We start from the raw sequence: 21,965 nt of genomic DNA, 5'->3' as shown, positions 1-21,965 counted from the left end.
CGCTCTTCTCTGCACCCTCTCCAGTTCAGCTATGTCCTTCTTATATATCGGTGACCAGAATTGTACACAGTATTGTAAGTGCGGTCGCACTAGTGACTTGTACAGAGGTAGAACTATATTTTTTTCATGAACACTTATACCTCTTTTAATACATCCCATTATTTTATTAGCCCTGGCAGCAGCTGCCTGACACTGTCCACTAAAGTGAAGTTTACCATCCACCCATGCACCCAAGTCTTTTTCTGTGTCTGTTTTACCCAGTGTTCTACAATTAAGTACATAATTATACATTTTATTTCCTCTACCCAAGTGCATGACCTTACATTTATCTACATTAAACTTCAATTGCCACTTCTTAGCTCAATCCTCCAATTTACATAAATCTCCCTGTAATATAAAATGATCCTCCTCTGTATTGATTACCCTGCAGAGTTTAGTATCATCTGCAAATATTGAAATTCTACTCCGCATGCCCCCAACAAGGTCATTAATAAATATGTGGAAAAGAAGCGGGCCCAATACTGACCCCTGTGGTACCCCACTATGAACTGAGACCCAGTCCGAGTACGTACCATTAATAACCACCCTTTGTTTCCTATCACTGAGCCAGTTTTTAACCCAGTTACACATATTTTCCCCTATCCCCATTATTCTCATTTTATGTACCAACCTTTTGTGTGGCACCGTATCAAAAGCTTTTGAAAAGTCCATATACACAACATCCACTGCATTTCCCTGGTCCAGGCTTGAACTTACCTCTTCATAGAAGCTGATCAGTTTGACAGGATCGATCCCTCATAAACCCATGTTGATACTCTGTCATAAGGTTATTTTTCTTGAGATACTCCAGTATAGCATCTCTCAAGAACCCCTCAAGGATTTTACCAACCGTAGAGGTTAAACTTACCGGCCTATAATTTCCCGGCTCAGTTTTTGTCCCCTTTTTGAATATTGGCACCACATTTGCTATGCGCCAGTCCTGCGGTACCGACCCTGTTATTAAGGAATCTGAGAAGATTAAAAATAATGGTCTATCTATCACAGAACTCAATTCCTGTAGTACTCTGGGGTGTATGCCTCCGGGCCCGGAGATTTGTCAACCTTAGTGATTTCGAGGCGGCGGCGTACTTCCTGCTGGGTTAAGCAGGTAATATTCAAGGGTGAATTTATGGTATCACTGGTCATGTCATCTGCCATGGCATTTTCTTGTATAAAAAACGTAGAAAAAAAGTCATTCAGCAGGTTGGCTTTACCCTCATCCCCTTCCACCATTTCACCAAGACTATTTTTAAGGGGGCCAACACTATCGCTTTTCAGTTTTTTACTGTTTATGTAGTTAAAGAATATTTTAGTATTATTTTTACTTTCTCTCGCAATGAGTCTCTCTGTCTCAAACTTGGCAAACTTAACTTGCTTTTTATATATTTTATTTAATTTTCTATAATTATATAATGCCTCATCACTACCTACCCTCTTTAATTCTTTTAAGGCTTTCTGTTTTTCTTTTATTGCTTCCCTTACAGCTCTATTTAGCCATAGGGGTTTCCTCCTATTTCTAGCATGTTTGTTCCCATAGGGTATATTTTCTGCACAAGCCCTATTCAGGATGCTCATAAAAGTCTCCCATTTGCTTTCCTGTATCTTTTCTTCTTACACGTTAGTAGAATTAGACGATTACTGAAGGTTTCCTCTATCTCATGAGCTGCTCATATAATGGCTGTACATTATTGTTCATTATCGACATACATTATTTCTTCAGAGTTCTTTTCTCCACTACCTCCTCAAAAGTGTCAAGATGACGGCAAACAACCGAGCTTGCCTTGTTGATGGACTTATTAGTATTAGACATCTGCACACTACGTCCCCAGCATATGATTGCAAAAAGGATGGCACTTGCCACTACGGACTGGTAGAACATTTCTAACATTTTGCTGCTCACAGACCTTAGTTTACATAGGAAGCAGAGTTTGATCATCCCGTTATTGTAGACTCTCTCTTTATGGCACCTCCAGTCTAGTTTGCTGTCCAGGTGGACCCCCAAATTTTTGTAACTCTCCATTTGCTCCACCTCCTGACCCCCAGTAGTGACAATTAGACATTCCGTCTTTCTCTTGATACAGTTCACCACCAACTTCTTAGTTTTCTTATATTTGAGTAGAATTATTTTCCACTTGCTTCTAAAAGAACTGAAGTCCTCAGTGGTTGATACCTTTTAATGGCTAACTGAGAAGATTGTAATAATAGCAGCTTTCGAGACTACGCAGGTCTCTTCATCAGGCTCAGTATAACACAAAATCTGAAGAGTCACATATTTATACCCCCCAGGACATAGAATGGGGCAGTAAAAAAGACAAGTTATGTGAAGCAGAACTATCACTATGGCAAGAGGACAAACTGTTGTGGCCATAAATATTGCAGCAGATCATAGATAAGCAGTGTGAAAGTTTTATTGTCCTCTGATTGGGGTCTGGTCCAGAGCTGTGATGTCCCCAGATGGTCTGAGGAGCACATTTCGTAATTGATGTAAAAAGACATAAATCCATGTGACACATTCATTCCTGCTCTGAATGTGTCAAAGGTCATCATAAGTTAGTACACCCAGACTCTCCTGTCTCTCTCGGACTTGAAGTTTCCTTTCAATACCAGCAATTTCATGTCCATGATGCTGTGGTCTGGGTTACAGAAATGTTTGGCCATAGATAGATATATCCTTTTTTCTCTAATTGTGTGGCGGTGAGAATTCATCCTTGTCCTGAGCTGTTGTCCTGTCTCCCCTACATACAGACCCCCAGTTGGACATTTGGTACATATAATTAGGTACACCACATTGGTTGTGGTGCAGCTGAAGGTACCTGGGATCTTGTAGTCGTGATGTGATCTGGGAATCTATCTTGTCCGTTGTCAATATTAATGGACAGGTCTTACATTTTTTTCTGGTTGCAGGGAAAAGTTCCTGTTGTTGGAGAGGACAGGGAACTTCTGACAATGATGCTTCTTAGATTCGGGGGCTCCTAAAACACAGAAGTGGGGGGGTCTGGAAAAGTAGATTTTTATTGGGCATATTTTTGCAGTAATGGTTGTAGTTTCCGTGCAGCTCCTTAACACCTCCAGATTTGGATTGTAGGTGATTACAAGAGGGACCCGGTTGTTTTCTTCTTTCGTTTTATAATGTAGGAGATGGTTTCTTGATATTCTGGTGGCTCTTGTAATCTGGTTTTTAATTGTTCTTGGGCGGTAGCCTTGATTCAGAAAGGTCTTTCTGAGGCCCTCAAGGTGATTGTCTCTATCTGTAGTGTGGGAACATATCCGATTGTACCTGATAGCCTGGCTGTATACAATAGAGTTTTTTATGTGTTTTGGATGAAAACTGTCCGATTTCAGGTATGTTGGACGGTCAATTGGCTTCTTGTACAGGGATGTCTGTATTTCATTGTTCTGTAGTTTAATGATGATGTCCAAAAAGTTGATTTCAGTGCAGGAGTAGTTGATGGTGGGATGAAATTGCCTGATAAAACAAGAGGATAAAAAGGTCACTCTCAAGCTTGGCCATGAAAAGATTTGCATATTATGGTGCCATTTTGCTTCCCATTGCAGTCCCAGTCTCCTGTAGATATGTTATTGTCAAATGCAAAGTAATTATGGGTGAGGATGAATTTTGTAAGTTTCACCACAGAATTGGTATCAATTCCTATATTTTCCAAGAAAACTTTGCAAGTTTCCATCCTGGTGTAGAATATTTGTGTTAGATGCTTTTGTGTCTTGATTGGAGTGGTTGTCCAAGTTGTCAGGTTTTGGCTTTGTTTTCAACCTGTTTGTTTTAAGTCCTGAATTGAGGCGCAGTCTATGTGGCTTCCAGCTTCTAATCATTCTTCATGTTCTCCCATATCAAATCTTTCATCCACTCATTCTTGTTTATCTTCTAATTCCTCAGGTTCACAACCTTCACAGCTACATTTTCTTTGGAGGAAGATGGTTCTTCCCATTGGTGACGCACCAAGGGTGGAGCAGGACAGGAGCCACATGGCTGCTCGGATATTAGACCTCACCCTGGAGATAATCTACTGGATCACTGGAGAGGTGAGAGCTTCACGTCACATCACTCTGTTGTCTAGGAATAAAGCAGGGAAATGAAGGAAGTGAAGGATTCTCAGAATAGATGTAGTGACCGGCGTCTTCCCCATACACAGGATCACACAGTAGTGAAGACGTCGTCTGGGGAGTGTGTGACCCCCCCCGTGTGTCAGGAGGACGGAGCAGGACCCCGAGTGCCATCACCGAGCCTTTACCTCATTCACTGATACATGAGCAGAAGATTCTGGAACTGACCCACAGGATCACTGAGCTGCTGAGCGGAGAGGTGAGCGCTGCCGGGAATGCTGGGACATTATATAATAACACCGGGGGAGGGGTCTGCTAATGACCGCTCATTGTGTGTGTCAGGTTCCTATAAGGTGTCAGGACGTCACCGTCTATTTCTCCATGGAGGAGTGGGAGTATCTAGAAGGACACAAGGATCTGTACAAGGACGTCATGATGGAGAATCTCCAGCCCCTCACATCCCCGGGTAAGAGGAGACTGTCCTGATTATAGAGGAGAGGCCGGGTCTGAGGTCACCTGGACCCCCCCATCATCTGATCATCACATGTAGACGATGTATTCAGTCACTGTGTATATTTCCTATAGATGAGTCCAGTCCGAGAAATCCACCAGAGAGAAGTCCCAGTCCTCTATGTTCCCAGGATCCTCCAGAGGAAAAGCAGAATGTCCCCCGGGATGGGACCAATGGGGTTTGTAGCAGCTACAGATATAGTTTTAGCTTTAATAGATGATTGAAAAAATTCATCTGGTTTGGACATTCACTTGACCATTGATACTCAATGAGGATAAGGCTACATTCACACGACCGTTCCATTTTTGCGGTCCACAAATGCATTCGTGTGACAACCACATCCGTCCTGTTCCGTATACGGTCCGTGTGACATGCGTGTGACTTCCGTCTTTTTTTGCGGACCGCAAATAAACGGAAGGAGAGCTACATACAGTCCAGGGTATCTGGCCAGATGCTGGTCCCCATATAAAGTCTATGTGGAACAGAATCTGGCGCAAAGGGGTAGGAGCAAGCATTACATACTCACCAATCACTAGCACGGCTCACACTGCTCCTGCGGCAGCTCTTTGTTCTTCTCGAGCAGGCTCAGGCTCATACATATTCACTCTTCCACCTGTGATTGGTTACAGTCAGACGCACCTCACTCTGAGTGACAGCTGTCTGACTGCAGCCAATCACAGCCGTTGGTGGACGGGTCTATATTGTACAGTACAATAAATAACTAATTAAAAAAAACAGTGTGTGATCCCTCCCAATTTTGATACCAGCCAAGATAAAGCCTAACAGCTGCTGGCTGTTATTCTCAGGCTGGGGAGACCCATGTCATTGGGAGCCCTCCCAGCCTAAAAATATCAGCCAGCAGCTGGCCGGAATTGCCGCATCCATTAGATGCGACAGTCCCGGGACTTTACCCGGCTTATCCCGTTGCCCTGGTGTGGTGGCAAACAGGGTAATATATGGGGTTGATATCCACTGTGTAATGTCACCTGGCATCAAGCCCAGAGGTTAGTGATGTCACGGCGTGTATCAGATATCCGACATCACTAACCCAGTCAGTAATAAAAAAAAACAAAATAGACCACAAACACATTTTTATTTAATGTTCCCAATTGGCTTTGAGAGCAGTGCAGTGCAGTGACCTGAGCTAACATCAATAGGTCAGCCCAGGTCACTGCAGGGGATGAAGAGCTCTGACTTCATGAGGTTAGCTAGGTACATTACATGCGGTGATGGAAGCCGCTACACTCCTGACATCAGCGTTCGTCACTGAGTTCAATGACCGCAGCGTTCACAAGCGAAGTATCGCGAGCGGCCCGTGACGTCACCGTTAGTCACAGTCTCGGACCGCCCACAAGAGGTGATGTGAGAGCGCAGCGGGCATAGAAGTCAGTAACGAGTGCTGAAGTCAAGAGTGAAGGACTTCATCACTGCAGGTAATGAATGTACTAACCTCCTGATGGCAACGCTCATCATCCGCGCGGCTGCTCGCACTGCTGTGCGGACAATTGCCGACGCACTGCTATGCGGACATATGCCAACACATTGCAGTGCGGGCAGATGCCGACACACTGCACTACGAGCAGCCGCGGGGCTGGTGCGGGAGCGGGACAAAGACTGCAGGGGCACCTGAAGTGCTTCCGTGCGGCTTCTGGGGATTTTGCGGACCCATTGACTTATATTGAGTCACGATCTGTTATTACGGAACAGATTAGGACATGTTCCATAATAATGGAACGGACATACGGCATCCGATCTGTTTTTTTGTAGGATCGGATGCTAACAGAAGTGCTTCCATGTGCCATGCGATCCTACACAAAAGACATTGAAAAGATGGTCCTGTCAGTAGGTCCGCAAAAAAGCAGGAACTGACCAGGACAAACGGAATGGCCGTCTGAATGAACCCTAAATGTAGAATTCTGCCGTGTAGATGTAAATATCAGCACAATATATGATCAATATATGGTCACTGTGATTTTCTATGGAGTCTCTGATGGTTGCTGGAACAGTTTCTCTAGTCTTTGTGATGGTCTCTGTGATGGTCTTTGAGATGTTCTCTGTAATATTGCTACAAGTCTATACTTATGTGTGCACCATATATGTGATTTGTCCCTGAGGAAGGAGCTGGATAACTCTGAAAGGTGCAGGATCTAATAAATTGCATTGATGATATTCAATGTTTCCATCTAATCATCAGGCATCGCAGGCATTCATTGTTTATGTTCTCGGTAATCTCAGTGTTGGTTGTTGGAATGGCCTCTGTAGTCTCTGTGATGGTTGCTGTGAGGTTCTCTGTACACTGTGTGCAGAATTATTAGGCAAATGAGTATTTTGATCACATGATAATTGTTATACATGTCGTCCTACTCCAAGCTGTATAGGCTGAGAGCCCACTACCAATTAAGTAAATCAGGTGATGTGCATCTCTGTAATGAGGAGGGGTGCGGTGTAATGACATTAACACCCTATATAAGGGGTGCATACCTATTAGGCAAATTCCTTTCCTTTGACAAAATGGGTCAGAAGAGAGATTTGACGGGCTCTGAAAAGTCCAAAATTGTGAGATGTCTTGCAGAGGGATGCAGCAGTCTTGAAATTGCCAAACTTTTGAAGCGTGATCACCGAACAATCAAGCGTTTCATGGCAAATAGCCAACAGAGTTTCAAGAAGCGTGTTGGGCAAAAAAGGCGCAAAATAACTGCCCATGAATTGAGGAAAATCAAGCGTGAACCTGCCAAGATTTCATTTGCCACCAGTTTGGCCATATTTCAGAGCTGCAGCGTTACTGGAGTATCAAAAAGCACAAGGTGTGCCATACTCAGGGACAGGCCAAGGAAAGGAAGGCTGAAAAACCACCACCTCTGACCAAGAAACATAGGATAAAACATAAAGACTGGGCCAAGAAATATCTTAAGAATAATTTTTCAAAGGTTTTATGGACTGATGAAATGAGAGTGACTCTTGATGGGCCAGAGGCTGGATCAGTAAAGGTCAGAGAGCTCCACTCCAATTCAGACGCCAGCAAGGTGGAGGTGGGGTATTATTATGGGCTGGTATTATCAAAGATGAACTTGTGGGACCTTTACGGGTTGAGAATGGAGTGAAGCTCAACTCCCAGACCTACTGCCAGTTTCTGGAAGACAACTTCTTCAAGCAGTGGTACAGGAAGAAGTCGGTATCGTTCAAGAAAAACCTGATTTTCATGCAGGACAATGCTCCATCACATGCATCCAACTACTCCACAGCGTGGCTGGCCAGTAAAGGTCTAAAAGATGAAAGAATAATGACATGGCCCCCTTGTTCACCTGAGCTGAACCCGATAGAGAACCTGTGGTCCCTCATAAAATGTAAGATCTACAGGGAGGGAAAACAGTCCACCTCTGGGAGCAGTGTCTGGAGGCTGTGGTGTCTGGAGGCTGTGGTGTCTGGAGGCTGTGGTGTCTGGAGGCTGTGGTGTCTGGAGGCTGTGGTGTCTGGAGGCTGTGGTGTCTGGAGGCTGTGGTGTCTGGAGGCTGTGGTGTCTGGAGGCTGTGGTGTCTGGAGGCTGTGGTGTCTGCTACACGCAATGTGGATCGTAAACAGATCAAGCAATGACAGAATCTATGGATCGTAGGCTGTTGAGTGTCAAGAAAAGAAAGGGGGCGATATTGCTCACTCATTTTTTGGGGTTTTGTTTTTGCATGTCAGAAATGTTTATTTCTAAATGTTGTGCAGTTATATTGGTTACCTGGTGAAAATAAGCAGGTGAGATGGGAATATATTTGGTTTTTATTAAGTTGCCTAATAATTCTGCACAGTAATAGTCACCTGCACAAACAGATATCCTCCTAAGATAGCCAAATCTAAAAACTCAATAGTATGAATCAGCTCACCGTGGAAAAAGCTCAGTCTTGATTTCGTCCTGGAGCACGGACAGGCACTGCCACAGCCCAAAATAATGCAAAAGATGAGGATGTCCAGCTCTTCAGGCAAAAAAAATCACGTCTTTATTTTATCATGCAGACAATGATAAAATAAAGACGTGATTTTTTTGCCTGAAGAGCTGGACATCCTCATCTTTTGCAAATCTAAAAACCCCCACTCCAACTGCCAAAAATATTAAGCTTTGATATTTGAGTCTTTTGGGTTGATTGAGAACATAGTTGTTGATCAATAATAAAAGAAATCCTCTAAAATACAACTTGCCTAATAATTCTGCACCCAGTGTAGTCTCTTTGATGGTTGCTGTGAGGTTCTCTGTAGTCTCTGTGATGGTCACTTTCATGGACTCCGTAGTCTCTGGGTTTTGTGTAGTCTTTAATGGTCACTGTCATGGTCTCTGTAGTCTCGGGAATCGTTGTGGTCGTGTTCTCTATAGTTTTTGTTGACAGTCATTGTAGTCTCTGTCATGTCAGTGTGATTGGGAATGTATTTAAAAGTTTTGTATTCCCCCCCCCCCCCTCGTATTTTATATTCCTCTCAGTGGACTTGATCCTGCAATCGCTGATTGCTTGTGCTATACGTAACAATACTACAGCACTGTTGTGTATAGCAAAAATCACTTTCTCCTAAGAACCCAGCCACCAGAGTCCTGACAGGTTCAGGGGTCTTCAGCAGACCCGTCCATCATGATAACCCATCGATGCCTCCGATCGCGTCACTAATGGGCAGTTAGAACTGTTCCCCTCGGGAATGCTACTGTGACAGATAACCTGTAAAATGCCGCTGTCCACAGGCGCGGACTGAGCTACATTCTATCTGTGGCTTCTAAAGGCAGATGCTAAAGCCATTATCTGCTGGGAAAGATGCGGACTCAGCAACTGAGCCTGCATCAAATTCAGTGAGATGACATTGGACATACTGGGGATGACATGTAGGTTTCTTATAAAAGTGATGCTGCACGTTTTAAGCTATGCAAATTAATGGAAAATTGTGGCAATTTCCTTCTACAGCGCTTTATCTGGATGGGATATGCTTGTTAAACCAAAATTCAGAAATGGAGAAGAGTCTGTGATTTAGGATCAATCTGTTTTGTTTGAAACTCGTCAGTGTCTTCTGGGATTTTTTTTAGTTTTTATGAGATTGAATTTTTAAGTTAAAGATAAATTGTAAAATATCCAAGTTTAATTCTTATCGCGAGCACTGGAGACTACGAAAACTTTCTTTGTGGCTCATATTCCAGGAGCAAAAAATCAGGAACATTTTTGACGGGTAAAAAATGTGGTTGTTGATCCCATCAAGATGAGATAATCCTCTTTTAGGATACATTGGTTCATGGCGTCTCGGGAATTTTGACCTTGTCCTGGATATGAAATTAACTTAAATGTCTTCTTTTTTTCCTTAGGTCTTTAATGTTGTGACTGTGGAGGCAACTCCTTGTGGAACGACGAAAGGATTCGGAAAACCAATATCACAAACAACGAATGGTAAGAGCCTTTCCTAGATCCATGTATTTATGGTGTCAGTCTTCCTCGTGCTGCTGGTTTTCTAAGGCTGCTTTCACACATCCGGTTTTTCTTCTGCGGCACAATCCGGCACTTTGCAGGAAAATCGCAACCGGTTTTTTTTGCTGCCGGTTGCGATTTTCCTGCATAGACTTTAACTAGTGCCGCATTGTGCTGCATGGCCTTGCGTTCCATCCGGTTTATGCCGCATGCGGCAGATTTAGCCGATGCGGCGGCCGGATGGAACGTTGCCTAGCACGTTTTTTCGTGCGGCAAAAAAAACCGCATCGCGCCGCATTCGGCGCATCTCTCAATGCATGCCTATGGCGGCCGGATGCGGCAAAAACCGCATCCGGCCGCCGCATGCGGTTTTTGCCACTGCGCATGCTCAGTAGCATGCCGCAAGCAGCAAAAACCGGACGGGCCGCAAGGGAAAAACTTATGCAAAGGATGCGGTGTTTTCACCGCATCCGTTGCATAGCTTGCACAGCCGGATTGAGCCGCAGGGCTCAAACCGGATGTGTGAAAGTACCCTTAGGACCCTTTCACACATTGAAACCCGTTGGGTCGACGGATCCGTCGCATCAGTTTTTTTGGCCCAACAATGTTTTTACACCCCATCTGAGCATGCTCAGTTAAAACAAACGGATACGAATACGTCGCCGTCCATGTTTTCGACATAGACAAAAAAAGTCACTTTGTCTGTTGTCTCCTTCCGACGGACAAATAATTTTATAACGACGGCTGAAACCTGAGGCCATCCGTCGCTAATATAATTCTATGATAAAAAAAAACGAATCCAGCGGCATGAGTTGCCGGATCCGTTTTTTTTTTTCAAAATTCGACGGATTGTGACTAATGGCAAAAAACTGATGTGTTAAAGGGGCATACAGAAGAGATGTCTATGGCATAATTTCTGTATACTCAGGCCGGTGAGCTGTCAGACAAGCAGAGGAAGGTGGGTCTGGGCTATGGAGGCAGAGACTTGGGAAGTACTCTGACACTCTCAAAGCACTTAAGCCTCGTTTGCTTTTACCCAAACATCTAACCTTGTTGATCTTCTAGATGCTCAGTTAGGAGGCAATAATTTTAGTTACGGTGCTTTCTTATATGGCGCAATCATATTCCACATCGCTTTCGTATAGAAAGGATTCAATGTGGAAAATGTTCTATAACTCAAACACATGTGAGACATCAGAGAAGCCACACAGGGGAGAAGCCATTTTCATGCCCATAATGTGCAAACATATTTTTGCTTTTTGGATTTACTTAATCACTGTATTTCTGTAATCATTGGTGTTTGGCTCAAGAACAGTAGCTGAAGTTTCAGCTTGTAGCAGCTCGGCTAAGGTCTCTGCACTACACAGACGTTACCACCGGTAACGTCTGCACTACACAGACGTTACCACCGGTAACACACAGCAGAACACAATGTTGCGATCACTTTGTTAGGCTCTTGCGATTAATTGGATCCTAGAAGGCAAAGCTCAGGGTGGATGGGTCATGGACCAATGAGGGCTTGGATAACTGGTTGCACTGGACAACAGACAAAGAGGCAATGCAGGACACACTGGACGCTGCAGAACCAAGAGGACAGATGTAGGAGATGGAAGGTCTGAAGCACGCGCACAGGTGTAGGTAATGCAACAGACTTCATTTACAAGTTCCAGATGTTTACACCGAGAGATGAGTTAACCAGCTGGAATCGTGCACAGTTCACAGTAGTCTGAGGAGATATCAGGATCAAAAACTTTGATACAGTCAGAGAACAAACACTCACCCGTCAATTGGACACAGTTATGGATTGACTCTCAAATACAGGGTTTTGTCCAAATGGGACTTAAAGTTCCAGGGAGATGATGTTATGGAGACACTGGACACACATAAACCTGATGTGGAGCATAACAAAGAATTTGTTTTTCTCGTATTCTGTGTCTGGGTCAAAGGCAGAAGCAGAAAATATTTTGGACTGTAGGATTGAATTGAATTGAATTTGTTGTGGAACAGAAGATGCAAAGATACATGAAAATCATTTTGAACTTCTAGCGTGGGAGGTAGTTGAACATTAAAGGTGACCGGGTTAATTTGCTGAATATGTTTGAATGAGACGAACTCCAGAACCTGTTTGTTTTGTCAAATCTAATCTCCAGGAGCCATGTTGGGAATAGGCCGGCAGTGTCTATCAGCACTCTTCTTAAGGCCCCGTCACACTAAGCAACATCGCTAGCAACATCGCTGGTAACGAACAACTTTTGTGACGTTGCTAGCGATGTTGCTGTGTGTGACATCCAGCAACAACCTGGCCCCTGCTGTGAGGTCGTTGGTTGTTGCTGAATGTCCTGGGCCATTTTTTAGTTGTTGCTGTCCTGCTGTGAAGCACAGATCGCTGTGTGTGACAGCGAGACAGCAACAACTAAATGTGCAGTGAGCAGGGAGCCAGCTTCTGCTGAGGCTGGTAACTAATGTAAATATCGGGTAACCAAGAAGCCCTGTCCTTGGTTACCCGATATTTACCTTTGATACCAGCCTCCTCCGCTCTCACTGCCTGTGCTGCCGGCTCCTGCTCTGTGCACATGTAGCTGCAGCACACATCAGGCAATTAACCCGATGTGTGCTGTAACTAGGAGAGCAAGGAGCCAGCGCTCAGTGTGCGCTGCTCCCTGCTCTGTGCACATTTAGCTGCAGCACACATCGGGTTAATTAACCTGATGTGTGCTGTAACTAGGAGACTGGGGGCTGGTCACTGGTTGCTGGTGAGCTCACCAGCAACTCGTGTAGCCACGCTCCAGCGATCCCTGCCAGGTCAGGTTGCTGGTGGGATCGCTGGAGCGTCGCAGTGTGACAGCTCACCAGCAACCTCCTAGCAACTTACCAGCGATCCCTATCGTTGTTGGGATCGCTGGTAAGTTGCTTAGTGTGACTGGACCTTTAGTCTCTGTTGCAGCTCAATTAGCTGGTATTTCAGTCCAGATGTTATGGAGGTTCTGGTAGACACTGTTAGCTGAAGAAAGTTTTGTTTTTAGATGGAATAGGCAGAGGGAGACAAGGTTCTCAGCTAGACAGTGTAACGAAGGCTGCTTTCACACTTGCGTTGTTTTGCATCCGTCACAGTCAGTTGTGTGACTGACGCAACGGCTGTGTTGCAGATAGTGGCACAACTGATGTGACTGATGCTGCAAAACAATGATCTTTTTTTTATTTTTGCTTGTTTTTACAGTTTTACCGGCGGCAGACTATTGTGAACGATCAGCTGATTACCCGGCGGCCGGCCGATCAGTTGATCGCTCTGAAAAGCCAGCGGATCAGCTGATCGCGCTCAAAAGCCGGCTGCCAGGCGATCATTTGATCGCTCGGCCACCGAAAGAGAGTAAATCAATGTTTCTGTGATTAAATAAAAACAAAGCTGAGCATGCGCAGTGAAAAAATTAAGAATTCCGCTGCTCAAAAAACGCTACATGCTGCGTTCCCTCCGCCCGACGGTCACGAACGGTCACCGATAAAACAACTGATGTGCCGCGGGGCGGATGCAACGCAAGACCATGCGTTGCAATCTGCCCTTAGTAGAAGCCTATGAGGAATAAACGGTTTCCTGCAACGGTTACCGTAATTCCTCAAGGCGGCGGATTGCAACAGATGCCGCACAACGCAAGTGTGAAAGCAGTCTAATGGAGATTTCACAGAAGACCCTGAAACAGAATTGTTGTGGTTGAATTCTGCGGTCTGGCTAGTGTTTTTGGTGGGAGTTGGAATATATTAGTAAATACTGTTCCATTGACTAATTCGTTCAGTCTGCCCATTACTCTGGGGGTAAAGCAGAGGAGACGTCTAGGGAAATGTTTGCATATACAGTGGAACCTTGGATTACGAGCATAATTGGTTCCGGGAGTGTGCTTTTAAACTAAGTTACTCTTATATCAAAGCGAATTTTCCCCTTAGGAAATAATTGAAACACAGACCATTCGTACCACAATTCAAAAATATTATTATTTATTATTATAGTGCCATTTATTCCATGGCGCCTTACAAGTGAAAGAGGGTATACGTACAACAATTAACAATACAAAACAGACTGGTATAGGAGGAGAGAGGACCCTGTCCGCGAGGGCTCAGTCTACAGGGAATGGGTGATGGTACAATAGGTGAGGACACAGCTGGTTGCGCAGTGGTGTAGTGGACTGAGATTATTGTAGGTTATAGGCTTGTTGGAAGAGATGGGTCTTGAGGTTCCTCTTGAAGTTTTCCACGGTAGGGGAGAGTCTGATGTGCTGAGGTAGAGCGTTCCAGAGTATGGGGGATGCACAGGAGAAATCTTGTACGCGATTGTGGGAAGAGGAGATAAGAGAGGAGCAGAGAAGGAGATCTTGTGAGGATCTGAGGTTGCGTGAAGGTAGGTACCGGGAGACTAGGTCACAGATGTAAGGAAGAGACAGGTTGTGGATGGCTTTGTATGTCATGGTTAATGTTTTGAACTGGAGTCGTTGGGCGATGGGAAGCCAGTGAAGGGATTGGCAGAGTGGTGAGGCTGGGGAATAGCGAGGGGAGAGGTGGATTAAGTGGGCTGCAGAGTTTAGGATAGATTGGAGGGGTTCAAGAATGTTGGAAGGGAGGCCAGAGAGCAGGAGGTTGCAGTAGTCGAGGCGGGAGATGAGGGCATGCACTAATGTTTTTGCTGATTCTTGGTTAAGGAAAGCATGGATCCGGGAGATATTTTTGAGTTGTATTCTGCATGAGGTGAAGAGGGCTTAGATGTGCGGCTTCAAGGATAGAGCAGAGTCGAGGGTTACTCCAAGGCAACGAGCTTGTGAGACTGGGGAGAGTGAGCAACCATCGAGTTTGATGGAAAGGCTTATTGGAGGAGATGAGTGAGGAGGAGGAAAGACAATGAACTCTGTTTTGTCCATGTTAAGCTTTAGGAATCACGCAGAGAAGATGGACGAAATAGCAGACAGACATTGTGGAATTTTGGTTAGTAGAGAAGTAATGTCAGGTCCAGAGAGGTAGATCTGTGTGTCATCGGCATAGAGATGATACTGAAAGCCATGGGACTCTACGAGCTGTTCCAGGCCGAAGGTGTAAATGGAGAACAGCAGGGGTCCTAGAACTGAGCCTTGGGGGACACCGACAGATAGGGGGCGAGATGAGGAAGTGGTGGGAGACGCTGAAAGTTCAGTCGGTTAGATATGAGGAGATCCAAGATAGGGCCAAGTCTGTGATGCCCAGAGATGAGAGGATCTGTAGTAGCAGGCAATGGTCTACTGTGTCGAAGGCAGAAGACAGGTTCAGGAGGAGGATGATAGAGTAGTGTCGCTTGGCTTTGGCGGTTAGTAGATCATTGGTGACTTTGGTTAGGGCAGTTTCAGTAGAGTGATTTGGTCGGAAGCCAGATTGTAGCTGGTCAAAGAGGAAGCAGGAGGAGAGGTGTGAGGACAGTTCAAGATGGACATGCTGTTCCAGTAGTTTTAAGGCATAGGGGAGAAGGGATATGGGGCGATAGTTTGACACAGAGGAAGGGTCAAGGGAGGGCTTTTTGAGGATGGGATTTATGGGATTTACTGTATTTATACAAACTTATTACAGTAATACAAAATGTACAGTATTCATATAAAATTATTACAGTCACTAATACAAAATACTGTACAGTAAAAAACATAATGCAAAGTAAACTCCACATTACCTTACAATAGAATTGTTGGTGTGTGGGAGGTACTGTATAAGCAATGTGCTGTACTGGTTAGCCGAAAGCGAGTACAATACTGTATCCACAAATGCAAATTGATAGACATGCTGTATAGTATACCGTATACTGTACTCTACAGTGGTATACTGTGTACAGTATACAGTACATATGTACAGAAAGTTACCTCCAGAGCATGTCGGAGTGCGGTGAAAGGACAGAACCGGAAGCATGCATGGTGCGTATTTGCTCTTCTTGCAAATCATTGCTCTTAAACCAAGTTACAAATTTATGAAAAGCTTTGCTTGTCTTGCAAAACGCTCTCAAACCAAGTTAATCTTAAACTAAGGTTCCACTATATAGAGATCTCAGCCCAACGATCATGAGGGATAGGAAGAAGCTGGAGGAGACAGAGGTGTTTGATGTGAGGGTTTGAACTACACATATGAAGGCATGGTGGTACAAATTCTTTGGACCTTCAGTAGACACGAGAAAGAAGTTCAACAGTTTAACTCCCGAGTGACTGAAGACGAAGGAAGAATGGGCTCAGAAGACGACTTTCTGGCTGAGTGTTGTTAAAACCAGAAAATGTCTCTTGGAGAATGGGACGGTGAAGAGATGTAGCAATGATAAGTATAGGCTCAATTACATGTGAGAGTGCATCTTCAGAGGCTTCTCATGAGTCAAATGATAGGGATAGGGCATCAGCTCTGTGGTTTTTCTCGGTGAGATGGAAAGTCAGTATGAAGTCAAACCATAAAAAAAAGATAATTGAGCGTGATGATGATTTTGCCTGTGGGCTAACTGAAGATACTCCCTGATTTTCTGTAGTGAGCATAGGTGGAAAACTTGGCTCCATCAAGTAGATGTCGCTATTCCTCAAGTCCTAATTTTATGGCTAAGAGTTCACGGTCACCAATGTTATAATTTTGCTCTCCTGGAGAAAATTTCTAGAAGGATCCACCGGGATGTTTTTTTGGCGCATGAGGAATTTTGTGAAAGAACTCCTCCAACGCCACTAACAGAGGCATCTACTTCAAGGAAGAATGCTCTGTCTGTATAAGGATGATGCAGGGCAGAAGCAGTAGAACATAAGATTTAAGTTTTTGAGAGACCAGTTCTGGAAATTTGCTCTCTTTTTAAGATATAACTAAGAATTAAGGAACATCACTTAATGAATGTGCCGCTCAGACCATCACAACCCTGGATCAGACCAAAATCAGATGCTAATAAAATGTCCACAATATTTATGAACTACACCAATATTTACTGCCACAACTGTTTATCTCCTTTCAGTGCTGATTATTCTGTTTGTCACCACCTCTCATTTACTGCACTATTCTATATCATGTTTTGTATAAATGTGACTGTTCAGGTTTTGTGTTATGCCGTGCCTGATGAAGAGACCAGAATAGTATCGAAAGCTTGCATCTTTTCAGCTAGCCATTAAAATATATCAGCCACTGAGGACTCATTGAAATGTGTTCATAATTTTGCAAAAGTACTAAAGCATAAAAAAATGCAAAATTTTGAATTGCCTATAATCTAATATAACCATATCCTTCAGTATTGGAGGAGTCTGAATGTGCTAAGAAAAGTTTTCCCACCATTATGGCACCTTCTACAGACTGACAGGAAGGGCTCATTCATCCACAGGTAGCAGAGGTCCCAGCGTGTGACAAGAAAATCTTCCCCAGCATGGATAACACCTGAAAGGGAGGGTTCATTGATTTATGCTGCTTGCCACAAAGGCTTTGATGAAATTTTTCTAACCTAGCATCCGCTTTCCTATGAAGACAATACGTCCATGCAGCTCATCAGGGAAGTTACATCATAAATTCTCGCTTAGGCTTCTTTTGCTCTTTGACAGATCATTTTTGTAGAATACATATATATTAGCATATATACACACATATATATATATATATATATATATATATATATTATACACACACACACACCTTCCTACAAGTCATTGGGTATGGTGGCTGTGTGGAGTGGCCTCCGCTCATCTGGCCTGACCCCATTGGATGTCTTTCTGTGAGGTCACATCAAACAGCAGGTGTATGCGACTCCTCCACCAACATTGCAGGACCTACGACGACGTATCACAGATGCTTGTTCAAACGTGTCACCTACCATATTGCACAACAGCAGCAAGATACAGTATGCTGTGCAGAGTCCAGATGTGCATTGCAGCAAGATACAGTATGCTGTGCAGAGTCCAGATGTGCATTGCAGCAAGATACAGTATGCTGTGCAGAGTCCAGATGTGCATTGCAGCAAGATACAGTATGCTGTGCAGAGGCCAGATGTGCATTGCAGCAAGATACAGTATGCTGTGCAGAGGCCAGATGTGCATTGCAGCCAGATACAGTATGCTGTGCAGAGGCCAGATGTGCATTGCAGCCAGATACAGTATGCTGTGCAGAGGCCAGATGTGCATTGCAGCCAGATACAGTATGCTGTGCAGAGGCCAGATGTGCATTGCAGCCAGATACAGTATGCTGTGCAGAGGCCAGATGTGCATTGCAGCCAGATACAGTATGCTGTGCAGAGGCCAGATGTGTATTGCAGCCAGATACAGTATGCTGTGAAGAGGCCAGATGTGCATTGCAGCAAGATACAGTATGCTGTGCAGAGGCCAGATGTGCATTGCAGCTGACGGTGGCCACTTTAAGCATCAAAGTTAAATGAGCGCCATATGCGTGACCAGCAGTCAAATGTTTTGCATGGGTTTCATATCACAGCATTTCTGTGCAAGGTGTCGATTCGTATTGAATTGATGATGCTCTACAACTTTCACTTTTTTTTTCTCTCTCATTCCATTTGAGATAAAAATGCTAAATCCGTTTTCCACCAAGTGGCGCTATAGGTGGTTTCATTGCATAGCGCATGGCTACTTAACTATACCTAGACACCACTTCTCTGCCTACAGCTGCTGCCGTTCTCAAGTTAATGGCAGTGAACAGGATATGGGTGGACACACTGTATATGATTGATGGGTTGTTTTGATATTTTCTCTATGAAAAAGAATGCCCCTTTTGATTTGTTGACTGCTGATACATGCATTACATATAGAATTAGTAAACTAACAATTTATGGATTTTTTTTTTCCTTTTCCAGGTGACAATAGTAAGAGAAATTCCAAAGAAAACGTCCTTTTAACTCTTCACGTCAAAGTGGAAGATAATGAATCTCCGATAGATGACAAAAGAACTGAACCTAAAATGGATGAAATTTCTGCGAGTTCCAAATGTGGAAAACATTTAAAAAATAAGTCTAATCTTCCCTCAAACAAGTGCAGTAACAAAATCGTACAGTCGTTCTCATCTTCGGAATGTGTAAGACATTTTCACCATCAAACACTACTTGCTGAGCATCAAAAAGTTCACACAAATGAAAAGCTGTTTCCGTGCTCAGAATGTGGGAAACTTTTTCTCTATAAGTCGCTCCTTGTAATACATCAGAGAGCTCACACAGGAGAGAAGCCATTTTCATGCTCGGAATGTGGAAAGCAATTTACTCTTAAATCACAATTAAACTATCATATGAGAATGCACACAGGGGAGAAGCCGTTTGCTTGCTCAGAATGTGGAAAATGTTTTCGCATTAAACCCTATTTGGCTGAACACGTAAGAACACACACCGGAGAGAAGCCATTTTCATGCTCGGAATGTGGAAAGCAATTTACTCTTAAATCACAATTAAACTATCATATGAGAATGCACACAGGGGAGAAGCCGTTTGCTTGCTCAGAATGTGGAAAATGTTTTCGCCTTAAACCCTATTTGGCTGAACACGTAAGAACACACACCGGAGAGAAGCCATTTTCATGTTCACAATGTGGTAAAAATTTTACCCAGAGATATTCTCTTACTCAACATCAAAAACAACACACTTTTTAAGCAAAACTCAGGTCGTCTTGGAAATGGGAGAACTCTCCCAGAGCAGAGGCCTTTAGCTCCGAAAGTGGGAACCATTTTACTCATAAATCAACCCTTGTGGCACGCCTAAGGGGCCCTTTGCACACTACGACATCGCAGGTGCGATGTCAGTGGGGTTAAATCGAAAGTGACGCACATCCGGCGTCGCTCTCGACATCGGAGTGTGTAAATCGTTTTAACTACGATTACCTAGCGCAAAAGCGTCTATCGTATGATCGGTGTAGCGTCGGTCATTTTCATTATTTTGGCTGCAGCGACGGTACGATGTTGTTCCACGTTTCTGTGGCAGCACACATCGCTGTGTATGAAGTCGCAGGAGCGAGGAACATCTACCTGCGTCCCGTCTGCAATGCGGAAGGAAAGAGGTGGGCGGGATGTTTACGTCCCGCTCATCTCCGGCCCCTCCGCTTCTATTGGCCGCCTGCCGTGTGACGTCGCTGTGACGCCACACGACCCGCCCACTTAGGAAGGAGGCGGGTCGCCGGCCAGAGCGACGTCGCAGGGCAGGTAAGTGCATGTGAAGCTGGCGTAGCGATAATATTCGCTACGGCTGCTATCACAAGATATCGCAGCTGCGACGGGGCGGGGACTATCGCGCTCGGCATCGCATCGGCTTGTGATGTTGTAGTGTGCAAAGTGCTCCTAAGAATTCATGCACTGCAGAAGCCACTTTCATGTTCATAATGTACAGGATGTTTCTCTTACGGAAAAGCTTTTGTTGGTCATTAGAGCGCTCACACAGGGGAGAAGACTGGAAAATATTTTGCCTATGGATGCAATCTTGTTAAGACATCATAGAAGGATCGAGTTAACACTAGAGCTTTATTTGGAAAAAAAATCTAAATTTTGCTAATAAAATAATACCTGAATACATACTTTTCCTTTTTTTACACTGGAACTTGAGAATGACATGATCCGTCCTGGTGGAGAAAAAAGTGGATTTCTCTAATAAAATATATAATAAAGTTGATTTTTTCATGTGTACTATTAATTTATAAAAATGAAAACAACCTTTCAACACCTTCCGGACAGAGCCCAATTCTTCAAATCTGACTTGACGCTTTATATTGTTGTAATAAATCTAGCGCTTCATCCAAACCCAGTGATTCTAGGATTTTTTTTTTTTTTATGGAACATCATACTTCACGATAGCTGTGAATGTAGGTCAATAACATTTTCCGTTATTTATGAAAATATCAGAAATTTTGCAAAAATGTAGTAAAATTTGCAAACCTCAGACATTGAACTTTTATTCACCTTTAACAGGTAAGCATACCACACAAAATTGTACATAGGTCACATTTCTGTCATGCATGTGGGTGTGGACACACTGCGCCATGGACCGGGTTTACCTTGGATGGATGTAACAAAGTGCCAATTGGTATTGACCAGAGCCTCTGATGGTGAGGTTGAATTTAGCTGCTGGGAGACACCTGGTGCCACTCCTGGGCACTCTCCGTGCTGCAACAGCTGACCCCAAGGGCCAGGGACGCAGTTATGGGCAGGAATGGAACGGGATCATAGGGATGGTGGATGTAGGTACTGGTTCAGAGTGGACGGCTGGTATTGTATGCTGGCTACTATGACTGACATGGGTTCAGTCAGGTAGGACAGGCTTGAGAACTGACTGGTAGGTCAGGTTCGGGCTGCCAGAAATGGTTTCAGGGACCTGACAACTGACTAGCAGTCATAGGACTAACTAAAAAGTATGTTGCTCAGGCACCTCCTAGTGGGGGAAGGTACCTTAAATACCAAGTGGCTCTCAGCAATACTTCTGGTTTGTGCGAGCTTCCCCTTTAAAAATCAGAAGCGAGCACGCCCTAAGACTTGCTAGGAGACCTGCAGGCCCCAGGAGCAGGGGGCCATGACAGGAGCCGGCACACAAGGAGGGACAGCAGGATGGCTGGTACATCTGTGTCCCTTCGGGGATGCTGGCATAAGGCTACTTTCACACATCCGGTTTTTGCTCTGCGGCACAATACAGCGCTCTGCAGAAAAACCGCAACTGTTTTTTTTTTGCCACCGGTTGCGGTTGTTTTTGCATAGACTTACATGAGTGCCGTATTGTGCCGTATGGGCTTGCGTTCAGTCCGGTTTTTGCCGCATGCGGCAGATTTAGCCGATGCCGCGGCCGGATGGAACGTTGCCTGCAATGTTTTTTGCTCCGGCAAAAAAAAAAAAAAAACGCATCGCGGTGCATTTTTCAATGCATGCCTGACGCCAGATGCGGCGCGATGCGGAGAAAAACGCATCCGGCCGCCACATGCGGTTTCTTCCACTGCGCATGCTCAGTAGCATGCCGCAACCGGAAAAAA

General features: G+C 44.4%; 1 protein-coding gene across 1 annotated transcript in view; it reads left to right on the top strand.

The window, feature by feature from the left end:
* LOC142290085 (uncharacterized) overlaps positions 1-20,814 on the top strand; it is a 34,855-nt gene extending 14,041 nt beyond the window's left edge. The window contains exons 3-8 of the mRNA XM_075334020.1: positions 3,932-4,090; positions 4,188-4,357; positions 4,441-4,564; positions 4,684-4,787; positions 9,930-10,011; positions 18,830-20,814. Of these exons, the coding sequence (XP_075190135.1) occupies positions 3,932-4,090; positions 4,188-4,357; positions 4,441-4,564; positions 4,684-4,787; positions 9,930-10,011; positions 18,830-19,611 (1,421 nt within the window). The 3' untranslated portion in view covers positions 19,612-20,814. The remainder of the gene's footprint in view (positions 1-3,931; positions 4,091-4,187; positions 4,358-4,440; positions 4,565-4,683; positions 4,788-9,929; positions 10,012-18,829) is intronic.
* The last annotated feature ends 1,151 nt before the right edge of the window (positions 20,815-21,965 follow it).

Source organism: Anomaloglossus baeobatrachus, chromosome 2 (genome assembly GCF_048569485.1).
Source record: "Anomaloglossus baeobatrachus isolate aAnoBae1 chromosome 2, aAnoBae1.hap1, whole genome shotgun sequence".
NCBI classification, from domain to species: Eukaryota; Metazoa; Chordata; class Amphibia; order Anura; family Aromobatidae; genus Anomaloglossus; species Anomaloglossus baeobatrachus.
Note: the sequence above shows the minus strand (reverse complement) of the source record. Positions and strands in the feature narration are given on the sequence as shown.